Source organism: Mirounga leonina, unplaced genomic scaffold, assembly GCF_011800145.1.
Source record: "Mirounga leonina isolate KUSES-001 unplaced genomic scaffold, KU_Mleo_1.0 Mir_84, whole genome shotgun sequence".
Lineage (NCBI taxonomy): Eukaryota > Metazoa > Chordata > Mammalia > Carnivora > Phocidae > Mirounga > Mirounga leonina.
In genome coordinates, this window is record NW_023270827.1 from 2,260,249 (window position 1) to 2,278,704 (window position 18,456).

At 41.7% G+C, this 18,456-nt stretch overlaps 1 protein-coding gene across 1 annotated transcript in view; it reads right to left on the minus strand.

Moving 5' to 3' along the window:
* The window catches only part of LOC118002891 (neuronal PAS domain-containing protein 3), a gene marked incomplete at its 5' end in the record, with an annotated part of 725,448 nt that overhangs the window by 233,642 nt on the left and 473,350 nt on the right, over nt 1-18,456 (minus strand). The window contains one exon of the mRNA XM_034993502.1: nt 454-543. Coding sequence (XP_034849393.1) covers nt 454-543 — 90 coding nt within the window. The remainder of the gene's footprint in view (nt 1-453; nt 544-18,456) is intronic.

Below are 18,456 nucleotides of genomic sequence, written 5' to 3' on the forward strand. Positions count from 1 at the left end.
CTCCCTGCAACACATTTTAATGGTCTCTTTCAGCATTTCTTGACTCCAAATGACTCCCTGTCATTGTGTCAGCTCCCAGGATAATGCAGGGTACTCCATAAACATCCAGTAATAGGACACAAGGGAAGCACTATTAGTGTGTCCCTCTCCTGCTGGGCACAGAGGTTTCAAAGTTCAAAACAACTGAGGGAAGAAACTTCATTTGTTCTCAATAAATTAATAATGATCCTTGGGGGGGGAGAGGGGGACTAAAGTTTTAGAGCACAAGTTTATTCTGAACGTTCCGAATGGACAGAATTTTCTCACTGACTTTGTGAGAAGAGCCAGGTAGACCCATTAAAGAATAAATTTGATAATTCATGCCGAACCAAATACCCGCTGAAGAAGGAAAAGCACAAGGCAGAAGGAGCCTTCACAATCACCGTCAAGAATCTAAATTGTTGTTTTACTTACTTGTGAGAGGCCTAGGTAGATGGAGACGGTTTCAGAAATGTACAAAAATTTTCCTTCTTGATTTAGTGCAAATACAAAGCCATCCAGGGACTGCAGAAAAAAATAAATATATAATTAAGTTAATAAACATATGATGGAGATTTAATTAATAGGGCATGTGATACAAAGCAACACATACTGAATTCAAGACTCTGTTTTTCTTCATGGCCAACAAAAGTCCTAAGATATTCTACCATTGCCCTGTAAGTGAACAAACGAAAGGTCTGAATGAAGACTACGAGCTTTCCTTTATTTCAGGGACTTCCTATGTCTCTGTCATTTTGACCAATATACATCATATTCATGTACAAAATCAGGTCATAATGATTTTATGAGCTGTTGACTTTATTTTTTTGGATTCAGTAGGTTAAAAGATTAAATCAGCCAGATTCTCCATTAAATAGCTGAACAGGAATGGAAATTGCAGTGAAACGAGAGGGAAAAAAAAAAGGGTCCCTTTATGAAGAGCAAGTAAAATCACCACTTGAGCTACTGTGGACGTCAATAATTTGCTAATTAATAAAGGATTATACCCTTCTCACTTCCAGTGCCTATTGTGGTAGAACAAATAGGAAAAGTCAATACATTATGGGTGAATGATTATAGGCCGAAACCTTACAAACTGTAATCCGTTTTTGCAAAACTCTCTGCTCAAGTTTTATTGTGATAGATCTAGATCCTATTACAGCTCCTGAAATGGAAACAAAGGAAGGGGGTGGGGAGAGAAGGAAGCTATGCATCATCTGTAACTCCTGAAACCTTTGTCCACTTTCCAAATGGAGGGTTGCGTTGTCAGTTTGATGAGTGGTGTCAATCATCATGGACTCCAACTGCAATGTACCACTCAAATGGAGAGTACCTTTGTTTCAAGTTCTTGCAATTCAAGTGCATTTTATACCCTCCATCTTTATGTCTTTTTTTTTTTTTTTTTCATCTCTATGTCTTTTGTTTCGCTTTACGTATTTATCTTTAACCAGGTAGGTGGCCCAAGTACTGCTTGCGCGGGAAAAGATGTTTCAAAGAGTAGCGGTTTTACAAAGGCTGTGAGGTTTGAAAAACAGGAAACCCACATGGGGAACAAGGCATGTGGTAACACTCGATTAATGACATAATTCTTAAGTACGGAAAGGTGGAAATAGCATGTAAAATTCAGGTAGAAACATGGACTGTCTCAAATCTCAGCAATAATCTCAGTTGCCTAAAATACTGAAATAAAATACTGAACTTTTTTTTTGAGCTCTGAAAGTATATATGAAATAGATATATTTATGTATTATATTTATGTATGTACATGGGAATATATATATTTGGATTCCATTAGACACACACACGCGACATTTGGATTCCGCGCTTCCTGACCCGTTTTCAGAGCTCCACTGGTCAGAGACTGTGGGCAGCACCCGACTTCCTCCTCTGATTAGATGTGTTCCAAAAACATTTCAAAAGTCACTTTACAGGATGACATTACAAATTACATGATCGACAAGCTTTTGGTCAGGACATCGTCCATTTATTAAGCAATACGTGCTAAGCAGTCTTCATGTGTTATCTCTTTCAATTCTCACAGTATAATGTGAGGTAATTATATTATTATCTACATTTTATAAACAAGGAAATTGAGGCTTAGTGAAGGCAGGCGACATGCCTGTCTCCGGTTAGTGATGGAGTTAGGATTTGAACTGGGACAGTGAGAATTAATGACAGTACTGCCTTCACTAAAAACAAAGGTTCTCTGATTGATATGTGTAAACTAATGGAAAGAAATGGTCACAGAATTTCTGAAGTTAAACTGTACTAACATGCGGCCTATGACTTAAAAATCGTCACTTGATTTTGAATGATTTGTTTAGATGACAGAATCCCACTGTTAGGAGACAGATAGGAAGTGGGATGACAAGAGAGTTCACAAGTCACTCCCACAAGAGGTTAACTTGTCACCTTGCTATGTAATCTCTCTCCTGGAATCAGCTATGGGACAGGGAACAAAATACTGCTTAGTGGACTCCTTCCCTTTGACCAAACTACCACCCCCTCTGGAGCCTGGTGAGATGTAACCTTTCAAGCTTGGAGTGTGGCCCAGTGGAATCTCACTTTGAACCAGTGCAGAGGGACAGATGTTTCTTCTGTGGATTTTGGGAACGGTCCTGTTTCAACATGTCTTTACCTCACACAAGAGATCTCCTGAGGATGACTTATGAAGATTAAGACCCTCCCCACTACTCCTTTAAGTCTTCCCCACGGACAGGTCTTCTACTCAACCCAGTGGCCATGCCCTGGAACATAGTCAGAGAGAGCTGTGTGAGCCATCTTCTCAAACCTTACAGTGCTGCTGTCAGATGAGAGAGACAGAGAGAGAGGAGACAGGAGAAGCTTTTATGGGGACACCTGACAACTGAAAGGCTGACTCAGAGAAGAAAGGACTGATGGAGCTGGCAGAGAGATAACCTCTTGTCCTCCAAACCCTCATTTTACCAGTGAGGAAACTGAGACAGAAAGAGGTTCAGTGCTTGGACCAGATCATTCGGTCAGCTGGTGGCAAAGCTAGGATTAAATCTGCTGCCCCCCAGTGATACTGTTAAAGCATTTATGACATTGTATGGACCTGGCTGGCTTATTCAACTCCCAAGGAGACTGAAGTTCTCAACAGCGGGTGATGTCTTATTCATCTTTATCTGGCCAACACCTAACAACCGCTCAAATAAGACTTAGTAACTTCCGGTTCTACCTCCAAGCCCCATGCTCCTTCCCCTAGATCACATATGCTAGAATGACTGAGAGGGATGGAGATTATCTTCTGCAAGAGTCCTGGTCATGAAGCCCTTAGAGGATTTGCAGACTCTGATGCCACAGATGTCTGACACAGCCTGGGATATCTCCTAACATTTGCAAGACCAGAGTCAGACTAGACTCTTCTTTTTTTTTTTTTTTTAAGATTTTATTTATTTGCGAGAGAGAGAATGAGAGACAGAGAGCATGAGAGAGAGGAGGGCCAGAGGGAGAAGCAGACTCCCTGCTGAGCAGGCAGCCTGATGTGGGACTCGATCCCGGGACTCCAAGATCATGACCTGAGCCGAAGGCAGTCGCTTAACCAACTGAGCCACCCAGGCGCCCCAGACTAGATTCTTCTGTAGTTCTCCAAAACACCTACTGCAGGGCATTTGCCAGCCATACACATCCTTTCCATTCTCACTGAAAGGGATCGTGATTTCGTAATGTTAGGTTCGTATCTCTTGTATTTACTAAAACAGTAGAGGATGTTTGGGCATGATAGCAAGGAAAAAAAATTTCTGGAGGCAAAACATCTGATGGTATTAAGCAACACTGATCTAAGAACTGGCCAGTTTTGTTTGGCAAAGCAGAGGCTCCGACACATGTTCCAATTTCCTGGTGAGATTAAAATGAGTCTATGTCTACATGACACAAAGCATCCAGTCAATTCAATTAAAAATAACAGCCAATTTGGTGTGGGAAGAACACAACTCGTCAGATTAGTTGTTTGTCATCACAGAGGTAAAAAACAAAACAAAACAAAAACAACAACAAAAAACTAAACGAAACAAAACAAAGAAAACCTGGTTAGCCATATTTTTTACCTTTATATTTATCACGTCATTATATCGACAATGTGAGATGACTGTCCCAAACTCAGATCTGATCACCTTTCAAATAAGGCAATGGGGTATGAACTTGTGTCAGCGGCAGACTGGCAAGGCTGCCCTTCACATGGCCATTGCCTTCTGATTGAGGGTCATCCCTGTCCACAGTTAGCTCTGTTCTGCTGCTTAGGGAAGTTTTAAGAGCAGCATCGATATTGGTTTTATGTGTGTGTCTTAGTCTTAAAAGGTGGCGGGAGGAAGGCAACATCCAATCCGTTAGTCTTGGGAACCAAAGGTGATTAATCTGAAAGTTCTGTGGACCTTTTAAAAATTCAGATTCAAGAAAGCTACTACATTCCAAGCTTTTTCAATCACTGCGGGCTACTTTTTAATTTTTTTTTTTTTAACTGCCCACTGTTTTCAACAGGCGCCAATTAAGATTCTGGGGTCAAAGGGTTAATTACATCTCCTTACTCACTATGTAGAATTTTCTGATTATTAACTAAGGTTGGATTAAGATGAAAAAGAACCTACACAAATGTTAATGCTAGTCCCTCCTTGAGAAGATTTATTATAAAGCCACGCTGAAATCTATCTGCTTTCCTCAAAGCAGATGGAGAACAAAATCTTAGAAGAAACAGTAAAACAGACATTTTAAAGGCATGCTAGTATCTGATTTATCAAGACAGTTTTCTTATTACTAAAACCAGTTCTTAGCCATCCTGACAGGGCTGATAGGAGATTTCCTTTGTCACATCCTGGTAAGTCTATGAGGTACACATACAGGAGGGAGGCTTGGATGCTCAAGTCAGGGGCTACAGCATCTCTGAATAATAATGCCTGTAATTATAATTTATATCCTCTGACATCCGTGTAACATATAAAGTATAAGACACAGTTTCTTAACCCCAAAAGCTGAGGGCCTCTACCAGTATTTGTCAAATGATGAGGTTATTTCCTTGCAGGGTATGAAACTAACTATAGCTTCATGATTGAAGGTACACTAATGTTTAATGCATTGTGCTAAATGGATTTATATTTGTCAAAGTAGTTTTGTCTCAGCTTCCTTTTTTTTTTTTCCTGCATATTCCACTGCAGCCAAATCTCACAGAGTGAGATCTTGACCATGGTGCCCTTATGGGGTAATTCTCATGTATATAACCACTCCGAGATTAGCGGTTCTTTCTTCCACATTCCAATGCAGAAGAGGAAAAAAAAAATCACCCCAAACTCTTTTCCTATGACCTCACTCCAGTTAGAGTGAAGAATTACCAGTAGGCTAGGTTATTTTAATGACAGATTATTTTAAACTAAGCCTTCACCATCTGTTCCGCCCACTAATTATGAATGCAAAAGGAACATATTTCACAATTACATCAGTAAAAAAGTAAGATACACGTGATTTAAATGCATGCATGTGCTCCATGTCCAATGCACCGTGCATCTGTGATGTTCTTCTAATTCAGGCTTAGACTATGCAGAAAATACCGAGCCCTGAGCCCTAACACACCCAACTTTCTCCCCAAACCCAGGGTTTTTCATTGTTATGACAAAATCCTGTTAGAGCAGGAACAGAACACGGATGTCAGCACAAGGCTTTTGCAAGCCATGAAATAAGAGTATTTTATAACTGCTGAGACATCTTTGCTGTTCATAAGGAGAGGCTGTATGAGAAAATTTCTTCTGCTCTCTGAGCAATGGGTTAGCATTGGAAACGGGGGAGGCTGCTCTGGAACCATGCCTCCATCATCATGAAAGAAGCTGAGTGAATAAGCCACGCACAGAAGAAGCCTGGCCTAAAGAGTGAGGACAGGGCTTCAATACCTATCTTTCCACTCTGTTCTGGCAGCAGATAAAAGAGCTAGAAAGACAAAAATGTTTCTTAAATTTTTTGGCCTTTGGATACAATAACACTTTGACAGAGCTCATTAAAATGCCATATTGCCCTCTGATTGCACTCAGGAGGTGATGCTAGACTGCTCACGCACACACATGTAGACTCGCAGCAACTTCAAGGAGCCTGGGACGAAGCCCAGAAGTGCCCACATGTATCTGTTTATGGGGAAGAAAAAGTTTCCCAAATTTTGTCCTTGCAATCTGAGTTTTAACAATCAAGCACTGTCCAGAAACAAAAGCTTTATTTTTAGAGGTAGGAATCTAAGTCAAGTATATTTTCTCAAAGTAGATGAAAACAGACATCAAAGGTTTGGGCTTTAACTCTTAGGAATCTTCCAGAGCTTTCTGGCTCCCGTGTCTCTTCCTTTGCCCCCTCCCCACCAGTACGAGTCAATAACATGAGGACTAGCACAGTTTCATGTCATTATCATGTACCCAAAGACCCGTTTCCCCATCACAACCAAATTAGATTCATTCAGTCCCATCTGAGCATTTTCCCAATAAAAAAGAATTCTAGAACAACAAACGTTGGTGCCTCAAAATGCCTCTCCTAAGAGTTTCCTAAAACACATATATCTAAACATCTTAGGTGAGAAAACAGTGCAGAGAGGCACAGACGGCCTCTCTTCGTTCTTAGCGGAGAGTTACCAGAATAAAAAGAGAGATGTTGAGCTAGTGAAATGTTAAAACATGAAAAGAACAAAGACATCTGTTTTCTGAGCAAGGAGATCAGGTTTGGCTTCTGCTCATTAAAATTCCATTTTGTGGAAGCTGTGTATCAAAGTGCTGACCTTTTTTTCTCTGGGATGCTAGTTCAAGCCTTGCATCCAGCCCTTGAGGGATGTAGATTTCTTGATTTGAACATCCAGCCAAATGGACAACAGGCTCCGGTATAAGGACAGGGTGCAGCATTTGAGGGAATCGCACGTGTCTGTGTCTCTGAGCCCTCGGGGGCAGCGCGCAGACCCCACATTATCTGTTGCTTGTCTTGGGAGACTGGCACTCCACGAGGCTGTCGGTGCCCACGTGCTGCTCACCAGCTCCTTTCGCCTGAGGGAGAGGATTCTCACTAGTTATGCTAAGGCACAGATATTCACTGGCACATTAAAACATCTCCTTCCTGTGTATGTGGTATACTAACTTACTGAAAGCCAGGAGCTAATTCCTTATTGTGCATCTTTCCCTTTTAATTCAGGGTTCTCTTTCAAGTTAAAGGCTCTCATGCCAGTGGGAGTAGTATAAAGAGTACATTGTACTAGTCCTGAAAAGCCAAAAAATGTCACTGCTTTGCTTTGGCTACTCATTGGAGCTTGGGCAAACACAGGGTTCCAGGTGTACTGCAAGTTGTCGGGATTATACAAAACAGTACAGAGATGAGATCATAATTGTTTTTTTAAATTAATTTATTTACTGGTGGGGAGCAGAGGGAGAGGGAGAATCCTCAAGCAGACTCCCCGCTGAGCGTGGAGCCCAGTGCAGGGATCGAGCTCATGACCCCTAGGTTATGAATTGAGCCAAAACCAAGAGTCAGATGCTTAATGACTGCGCCACCCTGGTGCCCCTAGATAGGTATTATTTAATCCTACTTTATGGATAAGGAAGCTGAAGCCCAGAGAAATTAAGTACACTGCTCAATGTCACCCATCAGTATGTGGTAGATCTAAGAAAGAAGGATCCCTCTTTTTCCTCCTGATGCTAGGACTACCTGCTGGGCACTGTAGTTGTTTCATACCCCATCAAAGCTGCTCAAAATCTATGCTTCCTCCAGCATTTCTTTCCCCATAAGAGATTCTCATGTTCCTACTGTTTAAGCGTGATGCTTTCAGAAAACAACTGTTGAGTGCTCACTATGCATTGGGCCTGTACCAACTGAGGTTTCACAAAGCTGAGCAAGGACCCAACTCACAAGCTTCTTCCTTTTCTCTTCTTTTTTCTTTTCCTTTTCTCTTTTCCCTTCTTTTTCCTTCCTTCCTTCCTTCCTTCCTTCCTTCCTTCCTTCCTTCCTTCCTTCCTTCCTTCCCTCCCTCCCTCCCTCCCTCCCTCCCTCCCTCCCTCCCTCCCTCCTAGATTTTATTTTTATTTATTTGACAGAGAGAGAGAGAAAGAGAGAGAGGGCGTGAACAAGCAGTGGAAGCAGGAGAAGGAGAAGCAGGCTCTCCGCCGAGCAGGGAGCCCGATGCGGGGTCAGATGCCAGGACCCTGGGATCATGACCTGAGGCTGAGGGCAGCCGCCTAACCGACTAAGCCACCCAGGCACCTCCACCAGCTGCTTTCTTAAAGAAAAATCATCTGTGGGATCTGAGACTAAGCAAATGAGCAGAGTTGGAAATTAACTTTATAAAACAAAAAGCTGCAGGGCAAAGGCAGTTTCCAGCTTAGGATATACTCTGTATGAGGTGGGGATCCCTGTCCATTATCACTAAGCTCCATACCTGTCATATGCTGTCTTTGATTTAGAAAAGGCAGGGATTGAGGAAATTTGTATTTTTTCTGCATTACTAAGGTATAATTGACAAATGAAATTGTGAGATATTTAAAGTATACATTGTGATGATTCGCTATACACACACATGGGATTCCTCCCATCTAGTTAATGAACATATCCATCAGCTCGCATTTTTATCTTTTTGGAATTTGTGAATGTACAGTCAAGAGACTGCTAGACCTCAAGGAAATTCTCATGTGTTGGAGGAAGGGGCTAATGCCTAAAAGGAGAGAAGGGACACCACGGTTAATAAAAAATTGCTAGGAGAACCACACTTCCCAGCAGCAATGGCCAGGACAAGCCTTGAGCACACACACCCGTGGGCCACGGGGCTGGCCAGCACAATGAGCCCATTTACTGGCCCAAAATTTTTCATTGAGACTTAGGGCTTTTTCCTTCTTCTTCTGGCATATCATGTACTATTTTATGTCGAAGTATACTATTTTATGTAAGATGACTTTACAGAAATTTATTTTGCAATCATGTTTGCTTGGAAGTACATCCTCAATAATAACAAGGTAGACCCATATTGCTATTTCTCTTACGGCTGATTATGACCGAACCTGACTGTTTAACTGGGCAGTGGGTAACTTTAAAAAATAGGCTCCTTAAGAGAAAATAATAAAAGCTTTCTTCATGTATTCCTTTAGGTAAGGAGTTTGTGTCCGGGGTAGTAACAGTGATTAAAGAACCCTATAATGAATTTAGCAGATTAAAAGACCATTTAGAGACCTCGGATATTAATCTGATGTATTCATATGAGTTTCATTTCAGGAAACATTTATTGGTATCTCTAGGGAAAAGGTATTAAAAACATTTGTACCGAAAGGAACTTGGTTGTCACAAATATAGTTGCAATGGACTGAATTATATCCCTCCCAAATTTATATGTTGATACCCTAACCCCCAAGGTGACTGTATCTGGAGACTGGGCTTTTAGGAGATAATTAGAATTAAATGAGGGCATAGGGGTGGGATTCCAATCCAATAGGACTGATAGCCTTATAAGAAGAGAAAGAGAGAGTTATCTCTTTCTCTATGGGCATGCCCCCAGGAAAGGCCATGAGAGTCCAGAGCAAGGAGGTAGCCATTTGCAAGCTACAAATAAAGTCCTTACCAGAATCTGACCATGCTGGCACCTTGATCTTGGACTTCAAGCCTCTAGAACTGTGAGAATATAAATGTCTGTTGCTTAAGCTACCCAGTCTATAGTATTTTGTTACAGTAGCCTGAGCAAAGATAGTAGTTTAGGAATTCTGGTTGGGGAAAACCCACGGGCCATGAAAATCTTTGATGTTAATTTCTGGAAATCACTGTAACTAGATTCTCTCTTTATTTATCATTCATATAATTAATAATTAATTTTTACTAGACCCACATAAAGCTATAAATATGATGGACCGATAATAGAAAGAAGAGTTTGCTTCCAGAAATCGACAATGCCGAGGATTGCTTTTGAAATCTTTTTCAAGTAACTGCACCTCTTCTGGGTCCTACATTTACAATCCTGAAATCTTTATACTGGTTTTCTGTGCATTTCAAATGCTTAGAGGCGACACTGCTTCACTGCCTTAGCTCCATACAAAGCAGAGATACACATATATGGGAAAATCAATTATTCTGATGGAATTGGGAACCTGGTGCTGAATGATCTTGCGATCAACAAGTGGGTTTATAGCTTGATATGGCTGTCAGCCGTTCTGCTGACCTTCTCCTTTCATTGTAGATGGCCGCTGAGTCTTAGTGAGAAAGACCAGCATGTACTACTTGTCCACAGAGCTCTCATCCTATTCAGGGCTTCGAGGAAATGCTTCTGCCTTTATCCCCACATGCCTATTCGACATGCATGAAGCAAAGGAGATTGTTGTTTATTGTTTGCTAACACACTTGCATATATACAAAGCGAAACGACTCATGTCATAAGTCTTCTTCAGAGAATGTCTAGATGATATCCTTCGAACGAGAGCAGTTTAGGATATGAAATTTGCCAGGACCACATTTGCTAGGTGGACATTAAATGACAGTCTAAATGTATGCAGTTAAAAGCAGTGGTGTTTGGCTGTGGGTCCTGGCTTCCACCGTGTCCATTTCAAGAACAGAATGAAAGAACCAGGCCAGGCGATGAGGTTTTGGGTGGTGGCAATTTTGTGGGATAAAAACATTAGCAAAGAAGGAAATTAAATTAAATGAGATCGGAGTTTCCTTCCTCTTGCTGTTCTACTTCAGTGACTATCCTGACTGACAAAGAATTCATAGCCATCACTGAGGAGTAACTGGCTATTTTACTATTTGAATTTCCAGGATCAAATGATGCTTTCATCTAAATCTCTGAGATTTAACAGGAATCATGGGACTGAAGTTGTCTATAGAGAAGTATAACTAACGGGAACACAAAGATAAAGTCTAAAGTGATTACCGCAAATGTAAAGTCAGTTATGTTAAGGTAACTTGAAGAAGGCAAAGAATGCAGCCACCCAGGGAAACTACTGGGCTTACTGTCTCCATGCCTTTCTGACCCACCATATGAGGCAGCAAAAAGGACAGACTCAACTCTTTTCTGTTGAAGTTATTTGACCGATAAATCAAATAATCACAGCATTTTTTTCCTTTTAAAATAGGCACTCAAATTTGTTTAAAAAACATTTGAAAGGTATAGTTCTGGTTTGTCTTACAGTTTTTCTAGAGTAATGCACAGTGGGCGGCAAAGGGCAAAGTAGATTCAATATGGGAGCTGTCACTAAATGGTCAATTTTTCAGGAACAGGTCTGTTCTATGTATTTCGGGATTCCTAGATGCTTAGAAATAAATATATTTTAAAGGTGCTCACATGCACTCTTACAATTACCAACCAGGATGGACCATTTTATGGAGCTAATAAGGCCACCACGTACATTTCCCAGGGCAGAAGGAGGTGTCAAAAGTTTTTGCCCAATTTTTTCTTTCCCTCCTGTCCTCAAGTGCTCTCATCACACAGGATCTTCCCCTTTCCTGGACTCTTTGGTGAAGTCAGAGACCAGGAATGACATCCCAGACACCTGCCAAAGAATGTTAGACCTTGATTTTTCACTTTTTCCTAGGCAGGCAGCACATACTGTTAGCCTGCTAGGCAAGTCTAACTTACTTACTGTGCATTTTGTCTTGAGCCATTTGGCCCAGGGTGCCACGGAACACCACGATTGACTCCAGCTATAGAGGCCGTATTACCTGACACACCTGAGGAATCACTAGATCAAGTGTTTCCAGTGACTCGGGGCCGTGTGGCTTACTGAAGTTATATAACAGCCTATAAGGGATTCGCTCTAACAATAATCTAGGTTATGCATGATCTATTCAAATGCACTGATGTGCCAATTCACAGTAATTCCAAATGAATTTTGCAGTTGGCCGTATTGATAATTCATTCACTAGAAACCTTGAATCAATAGTCTCAGCCTAATTCTAATGTCCACAATGATCCATTTACCCACTCTTTTGACTTAAATAGCTAAAGATATGTCAGAACAAAAATAATTTGAAAATGGATATATTCCACCATTCAATGCATTTGATGGATGACAGTCCATCTCTCAATGACTATTAGACTTATTAAAATTCTATTTAGTCTACAGAATTTATAGTGGCCTCAACCAGATAGCCCTATAATACCTTCAGCCACAACTGTCACCTCCCACTTAGTCTCTCTCAACCTTCTATGTCAAAGGCATCCAAATTGCCAACAACAGTGGTATGAAGGGGGCAAGCATATTGATTAAATCCTAAGCCTGAGTTTTCAGTTGGCCCTCTGCCTGGTTTCCTTTAAGGGCCAGGTTTATGAACTAAAACTTATTTTCATTGTTAAAATGGTATTTTTCTTAGCTGTCTAGAATGCCAAGACTCCAAGATAGTCAACTTCACAATTAAGAAATGTCCCACCTGTACCTACCACACAGACACTCTATTACAGAAGACATTAATAGTCTCATTGAAGTCCTTAATAATTTAAGAAGGATGAATCCTCATTAAAACTCTTCCTCAGACCTATCTTAGAGTCTAAGTAAGCATCAGCTTCCCCATGAATGATAGAAGCCTGAAAAAAGTGAGAAGTACAATGTCACCTGGGATTACCTTGGAAACCGCAGTGCACGGGTTTCGAATCAACAGCTTCTCCCCCATGTCTAGGTTCTCATTTCAGCCCCCTTTTCACTTTTTTCTCTCCTATTTCCTTTTTCCCCTCTTCTCCTTTCATCTATTGATTTGCACTCTGTGTTCATCCATTTAGTGCAAGAGGTGTGGATGGCTGCGGGGATGGTGTGGTTGTGGTGGTATGTGTGTGCTGTATTTCATGGCCCATGTTCCCAGCAATCCTGTTCTGAATGCATTTTTATGTGGAAACTACTCTGGGCAGTAAAACACCCAATGGATATGTTTATACATAGGTACACAGGACTCATGGATGTGCAATGATTACTAACAAATTTTGAAGATGAAGAATGGCTCCGAATTCGTGTAGGCTAGTGTAAATTTTGTGTGGTTGAATATTGGGGATAGATTCTTTTTGCCTCCAATGAGATTTGTTCATTCTAGTCTTGACCTTTTCCAACAAGTACTATTTGTTTTATTGTCTTGCTTGGGGGCTTCTCCTTAGTAATAGGATGACCTACTTAATTTCTACTTAAATGCTTCGCAGGCTGGAGAGGGAGTTTCCCTAAAGGATTGAGCCCCTAAAGACTCAAATTGGCCTCTGTGCCCTAATGGCAGACTTTTATCCCAAAGCAAATAAAAAATGTATTAAGGGTTTTACAAACAGAACCTTAAGCTGTTATCATTTTCTGTGTGTTCCTTCTACTCTTATTATAGGTAATCACACTTGCTTAAGATATTTGCTGCTCTTCTCCACCGGATTTTTATCCCTTTCCTGGTTCTTTTCTGCCATAACAGGCACCTTTCATGAAAGTGTAGAGCCAGTATTATTTTGCCATTTCCTAAAAAGCACATAGACGTGGCCTAATGGCACACAGATGTGACCTGCTAGGCAGGTCTGATGGCCTATATGTTGGCACAGGTCTCCATAGTTTATTAACATCCTTCATTTCACTTGAGCTAATGAGACCAAGACAGTGTAATGGTGAATGACTGACATTATTATCAGTATTCTACGATGCAGTGAGCCCGGCTCTTTTCCACAATCTCAGCAAGGTGTAAGTAACACACTCTTACAGGCAATGAATGAAAGAAACTCACTCCACATATTTCCAAATTCAATTCTTCCTTATATTGGGCTCCCTTAACACACTGAACTACACGATCGCAATTAAAATTTCCAATAACATGATGGAATACAAAACCTTCATGTTGAACAGGATTAAAAATCCTTGTCTCAAAAGGCTTAGTACATACAGCAAAATCTAGGGTTCTGCCATGAGTCATATATGCTTGCTTCTTCAAGTCTGAATCTTTTGCCTTATAGGGACACAAAAAAGAGAATGGTGGGTGTAGCAGGCTATCCAGCAACTTTTTGAAGGAACCATATTACTAATGTCCCCTTTTGTCATACGAGGCAGCACGAATGAATTACACAAGAGAACATCTAGGCTCAAGCACTCAGATACGGAGAGACGTCAAGCAGTAGTACCTAAGGGCTGGGTGACATGGGCTGAAACATTAGGACCCTTCCCGTCAGTTTTCTGCATAGGTCAGTCAACAGCAGGATTGCTGACATAGTAATACCCAGTTGACATGATTTAAAGAGAATCAACCCTTTCACATCTCTCCCTATAGTTTTTCCAGGGTGTTCATAAAAAAGGGGGGTGGGGAGGATCTGGGTATCATCCAAATCCCAGGTGAGGCCCCAGAAAGGGGGCTAGAGGGACAGATTCCTGGCCTTGTTAAGAGGTGTGAGAGAGGAGACTTCCAAAGTCAGAGAGCTTTGTAGAAACCCTCAAAGAAGAGGATTAAGGAAGGAATAAGAGATGCATCAGGCAGACAGACGTACTTCTGCCAAGACCGGGGTGCCTTGATCATTGCTAGGGAGCACATTCTATAGCTTTCACCAGGGGGACACCTGCCACAGTTCTTGAGAAATGCTCAGAGAGAAATGCTCCTCCTGCCAGAGGCCACAGCTCATGCCTCAAAAACCTGGCACTACAGAGGGACCCCTCTCGATTCTACACGCCAGTTGTTCTCAACGTAAGACATGACTCTGTGAGGAAGACTCCGGTCAGTTTCATAAGCCCGGTCCTTTAAAAATGAGAACTATTCTAGGATATGTGTGTGTGTGTGTGTGTGTGTGTGTGTGTGTGTGTGTGAATACTATTATACATCATGCTCATCAGTGACAGCATTTAGTAAGGTGGCCTCTGTTTTGGACCCTGGGAGATGGTCTTTACATTGACCAACCCAGTTCAATCCTCACTTCCTAACTCTGATGTATATACTATCACTACCCCCTTTTGAGATGAAAATTGAGATCACACGGTAAACGGTAAGTAGTAAGTAAAGCAAGAACTCAAATGCAGCCTGTTCTACTATATAGTGACTCTGAGGATTTGGAGCATATTTTTTCATGACAGAGATTCTTCATTTTTTGGCATCAAATTGCTACCATTTGTACCCCTGTACTGAGTTCTTGGGGCAGAGGGCAGAGAGGTAGTAAGCTCAAGGTGATGTCCAAAGCAGACGTGGGACAAGGCGATGGTTGTTGTCTTCTCTGATTGTGGCCTCAGCCAACCGAGAAGTTGTGGCAGGGGGAGGGTTAGGGGATAGGTTCCTTCACCTCCACAGTCTACATAGGTTTAAGGCAGACCTTGGTAGATTATAATCTACTGGGTAAACCCCATTCCACAGGTGCACTGTTTTATAAAGGTTGATTCCTAGGCAACTTTTCCCCTTTTCGACCTCAATAATGTACCTTCAATAAAAAGTACTGGGGCAAATATACAGAAAGGCAATTCTTCTATACTCCAAAGACATCTGTATGGATACTCATTGAGACTAGTGTGTAATTGACTGGTATAAAAATCTCTAAGAATTTGAAGCAAGAAAGGGCATTGTTCTAGATATTGAAGTAGTGAAGATAATAACAGTAACATGTTCTTATTAGTAAGCTTCTATTAAATATACTAATATTGTAATGGTTTTGTACTGATTCTGTATTGTTTCCACTGTTTCCTCTTCAAGTATAAAGGGAAGCAGATGAAAATGGGTATGGACTAGAGAGGAGATGGTCCTTAAGCCTCCTCAAACTCAGTTTGTGTTCCAGATGAGAAGTGAGGCAGGAAGAGTACAGGAAGAGATGGAGTGGGGAGGAAACCAGAGCCCACTGGGGTCCTCCCTTTGTCCATTGAACGCTTTGACTTGCTAGTTACTTCCTGTAAATGCATAGCACTGGCCTGCTTGTTCACCTGGGTGGGAACGGGAGGCTTGTTGGGGGGGAACGGGAGGCTTGTTGGGGGGGGTGGTGAGGAAAGAAAACAGAATAGCGTCTCATGCTGAAGTCTTGCATCCACTTGACAATTTTGCCTCAGTCTAGCTCTGTTTACCTTTATTTTTTTTTTTTAAAGATTTTATTTATTTGACAGAGAGAGATACAGCGAGAGAGGGACCACAAGCAGGGGGAGTGGGAGAGGGAGAAGCAGGCTTCCCACGGAGCGGGGAGCCCGATGCGGGGCTCAATCCCAGGACCCTGGGATCATGACCTGAGCCGAAGGCAGATGCTTAACAACTGAGCCACCCAGGCGCCCCGCTCTGTTTACCTTTAAATAACACCCATACTCCTTGGTATGTGAGAGACTTCAAGGCAGCTGGTTGCCTCAATCTCAGCAAGCAGAGATCATGGTGTCTTAGGGAGTGTCTCCTGCTCTCTAGGGCTCTGCAAAAGGCCAGCACATCACTCCCACCGTATGTGTGTGTGTGTGTGTGTGTGTGCGTGTGCGGGCCAAGCACACATACCACCCAATTCTCCTTTTAAATGGGGCAACTGATCGACTCAATATTTTTAAGTTAAATATCTGCACATGGGAACCATCAACACTGAATTTTAGAATTCTAAGTTAATTTTTCTTTTTATTCAGCACTGTTCAGATCTTAAGTAAATTCAGTTTTGGGGTTCACTCGTTTATAAAAAGAAGAATTTAGAGAGGGTTCAAAAGGGAGCTGAAAAAATGATTCGATAATTGAAACATAAGACTTTTGCAGAATGGTTCAGTGGACGGGATTATTCAGCCCAGAGGAGCCCCAGGGGTGACTGAGCTCATGTCAGCCCCCTCCGCGGAGGCCAGCAACCAGTCTTTCTGTTCCACGAGGGGCAAATGCTCTCAGCAGAATCTGGGTGGGAAGGGAAGCGTTTCCCAACAGTGAAGATTATTAAGAACAAAAATGGGTGACTGAGGACAGCTGGGTTGCCTCCTGATCTGACATTCTGGAAGGCCAGATATACACTGCTGAGAAGGATGGCTTAAGAATGACCCTGGCTGAACTTGGAGAGAAGGGAGAGGGAGGGAGAGAGTGAGGAGGGCAAATAGTAAGTTATACTTACTTTGTGATTCTATGTTGTACTCTAAGGTTGTCAGGAGAGAGCCATGAAGAGTTTCTGACCAACAAAACTGGAATTTGAAGCCAAATATGTATAGACCTCCATACTAACTTCATTGGGACACTAGGAACACTGTTCAAGGTGAAAGTCAAATGAATGGCTGCAACGAAAGGGCACTGTCTTTGAAGGGCTCTAACCTGCCTCAGTAAGATATTTATAATGCTATTATAAAGGGAAAGAAATTAACCCGCAGAGGAAAAAAAAAAAGTAAACAAGTCCACTCCAGCGAGTGTGAAGATATACACATCCCCACAGGCATCCATTTGGCTGGCAAGATGGAAAAGACTACAGATCTGATCCGAATCCAAGAAGCAACTCATGAAGAGTCTCAGTCGCTGCAAGTAGGCAATGGAAGGTCTTATGCACCAAGCAAGAAACAGCTCCTAGTGTTTGGACAGATGGCCCTTTTGTTAAGGGGATTTTCACAGGCGTTTTGGGGCTCATTCTTACATCATCATAGAAGTGTTTGTACTTTTCCCATTTCAGAGATGGACACACTGAGCCACCGAACATATCCTGCACCCTAAGAGGGAGTGAGCCAGTGTTCACAATCGTGTGTTCTGTGTATGAAGCTGAGAAATGTGTAACCTGTGGGCAATGATCGGTGACAGTGCAGACATCTTCATTATCTAACTATTTAAGAACCAGGTCTCTATCCAGCCCCAGCCTGTCACAGCATCAACTACTCTTGCCAATATTACAGCTTTAAGCAGCATTTACTCTGTTGGTGAACACAGCGTGTGGTAAAATGATTTACCATCACGAATAAACACATATGCTTGCTTGGGTCCAAATCTTAGAAGTGACAACCCATTTTCTGGCCCATGATGTAATGGACTAGAAACAAACTAAAAGGTACATAATTTACTACGTGTGAACAGATAACTCCCTTTGCAGCAAGTGAACTTTTTGATATTAAGTGCTGCACTCAGAATTGCCAGTTGTAGCTCGTGCATCCCTATTCCTAGCACACGTGCGTGCGCACACGCACACACACACACACACCTTAATATACCCCTACGGTATTTCTTTGCTGCCTTAAAACATAACTGGGGCTAGAACTGATGGATAATGGATGCCTGATACCATAAGGTAAAGAAGGAAACCTGAGTGGGGAAAAAAAAAATAAACGCATTAAACAAAAGGTTAATAAAGAGATGTTACTCTAGGCAGCAACAAAAAGAAGTGCCAATAGATCATTCCTTCTTTAAAAAAAACAAACAAAAAAACCCCACGTAACTTCTATGGCTTGTTTCCTTAGCTTGAAAGTGGCATCCTCTACCCTGCATGTTTCCCCCAATAGACAGACATGTCATTTTACTTTTAGTCTTGTTCTCATTTGATGTTTACATTTTATTTTCTCATTCCCATTCCTGAATCCCCTGCTTCTAGTTTCCAGCATGGTGTTTACAGAGACC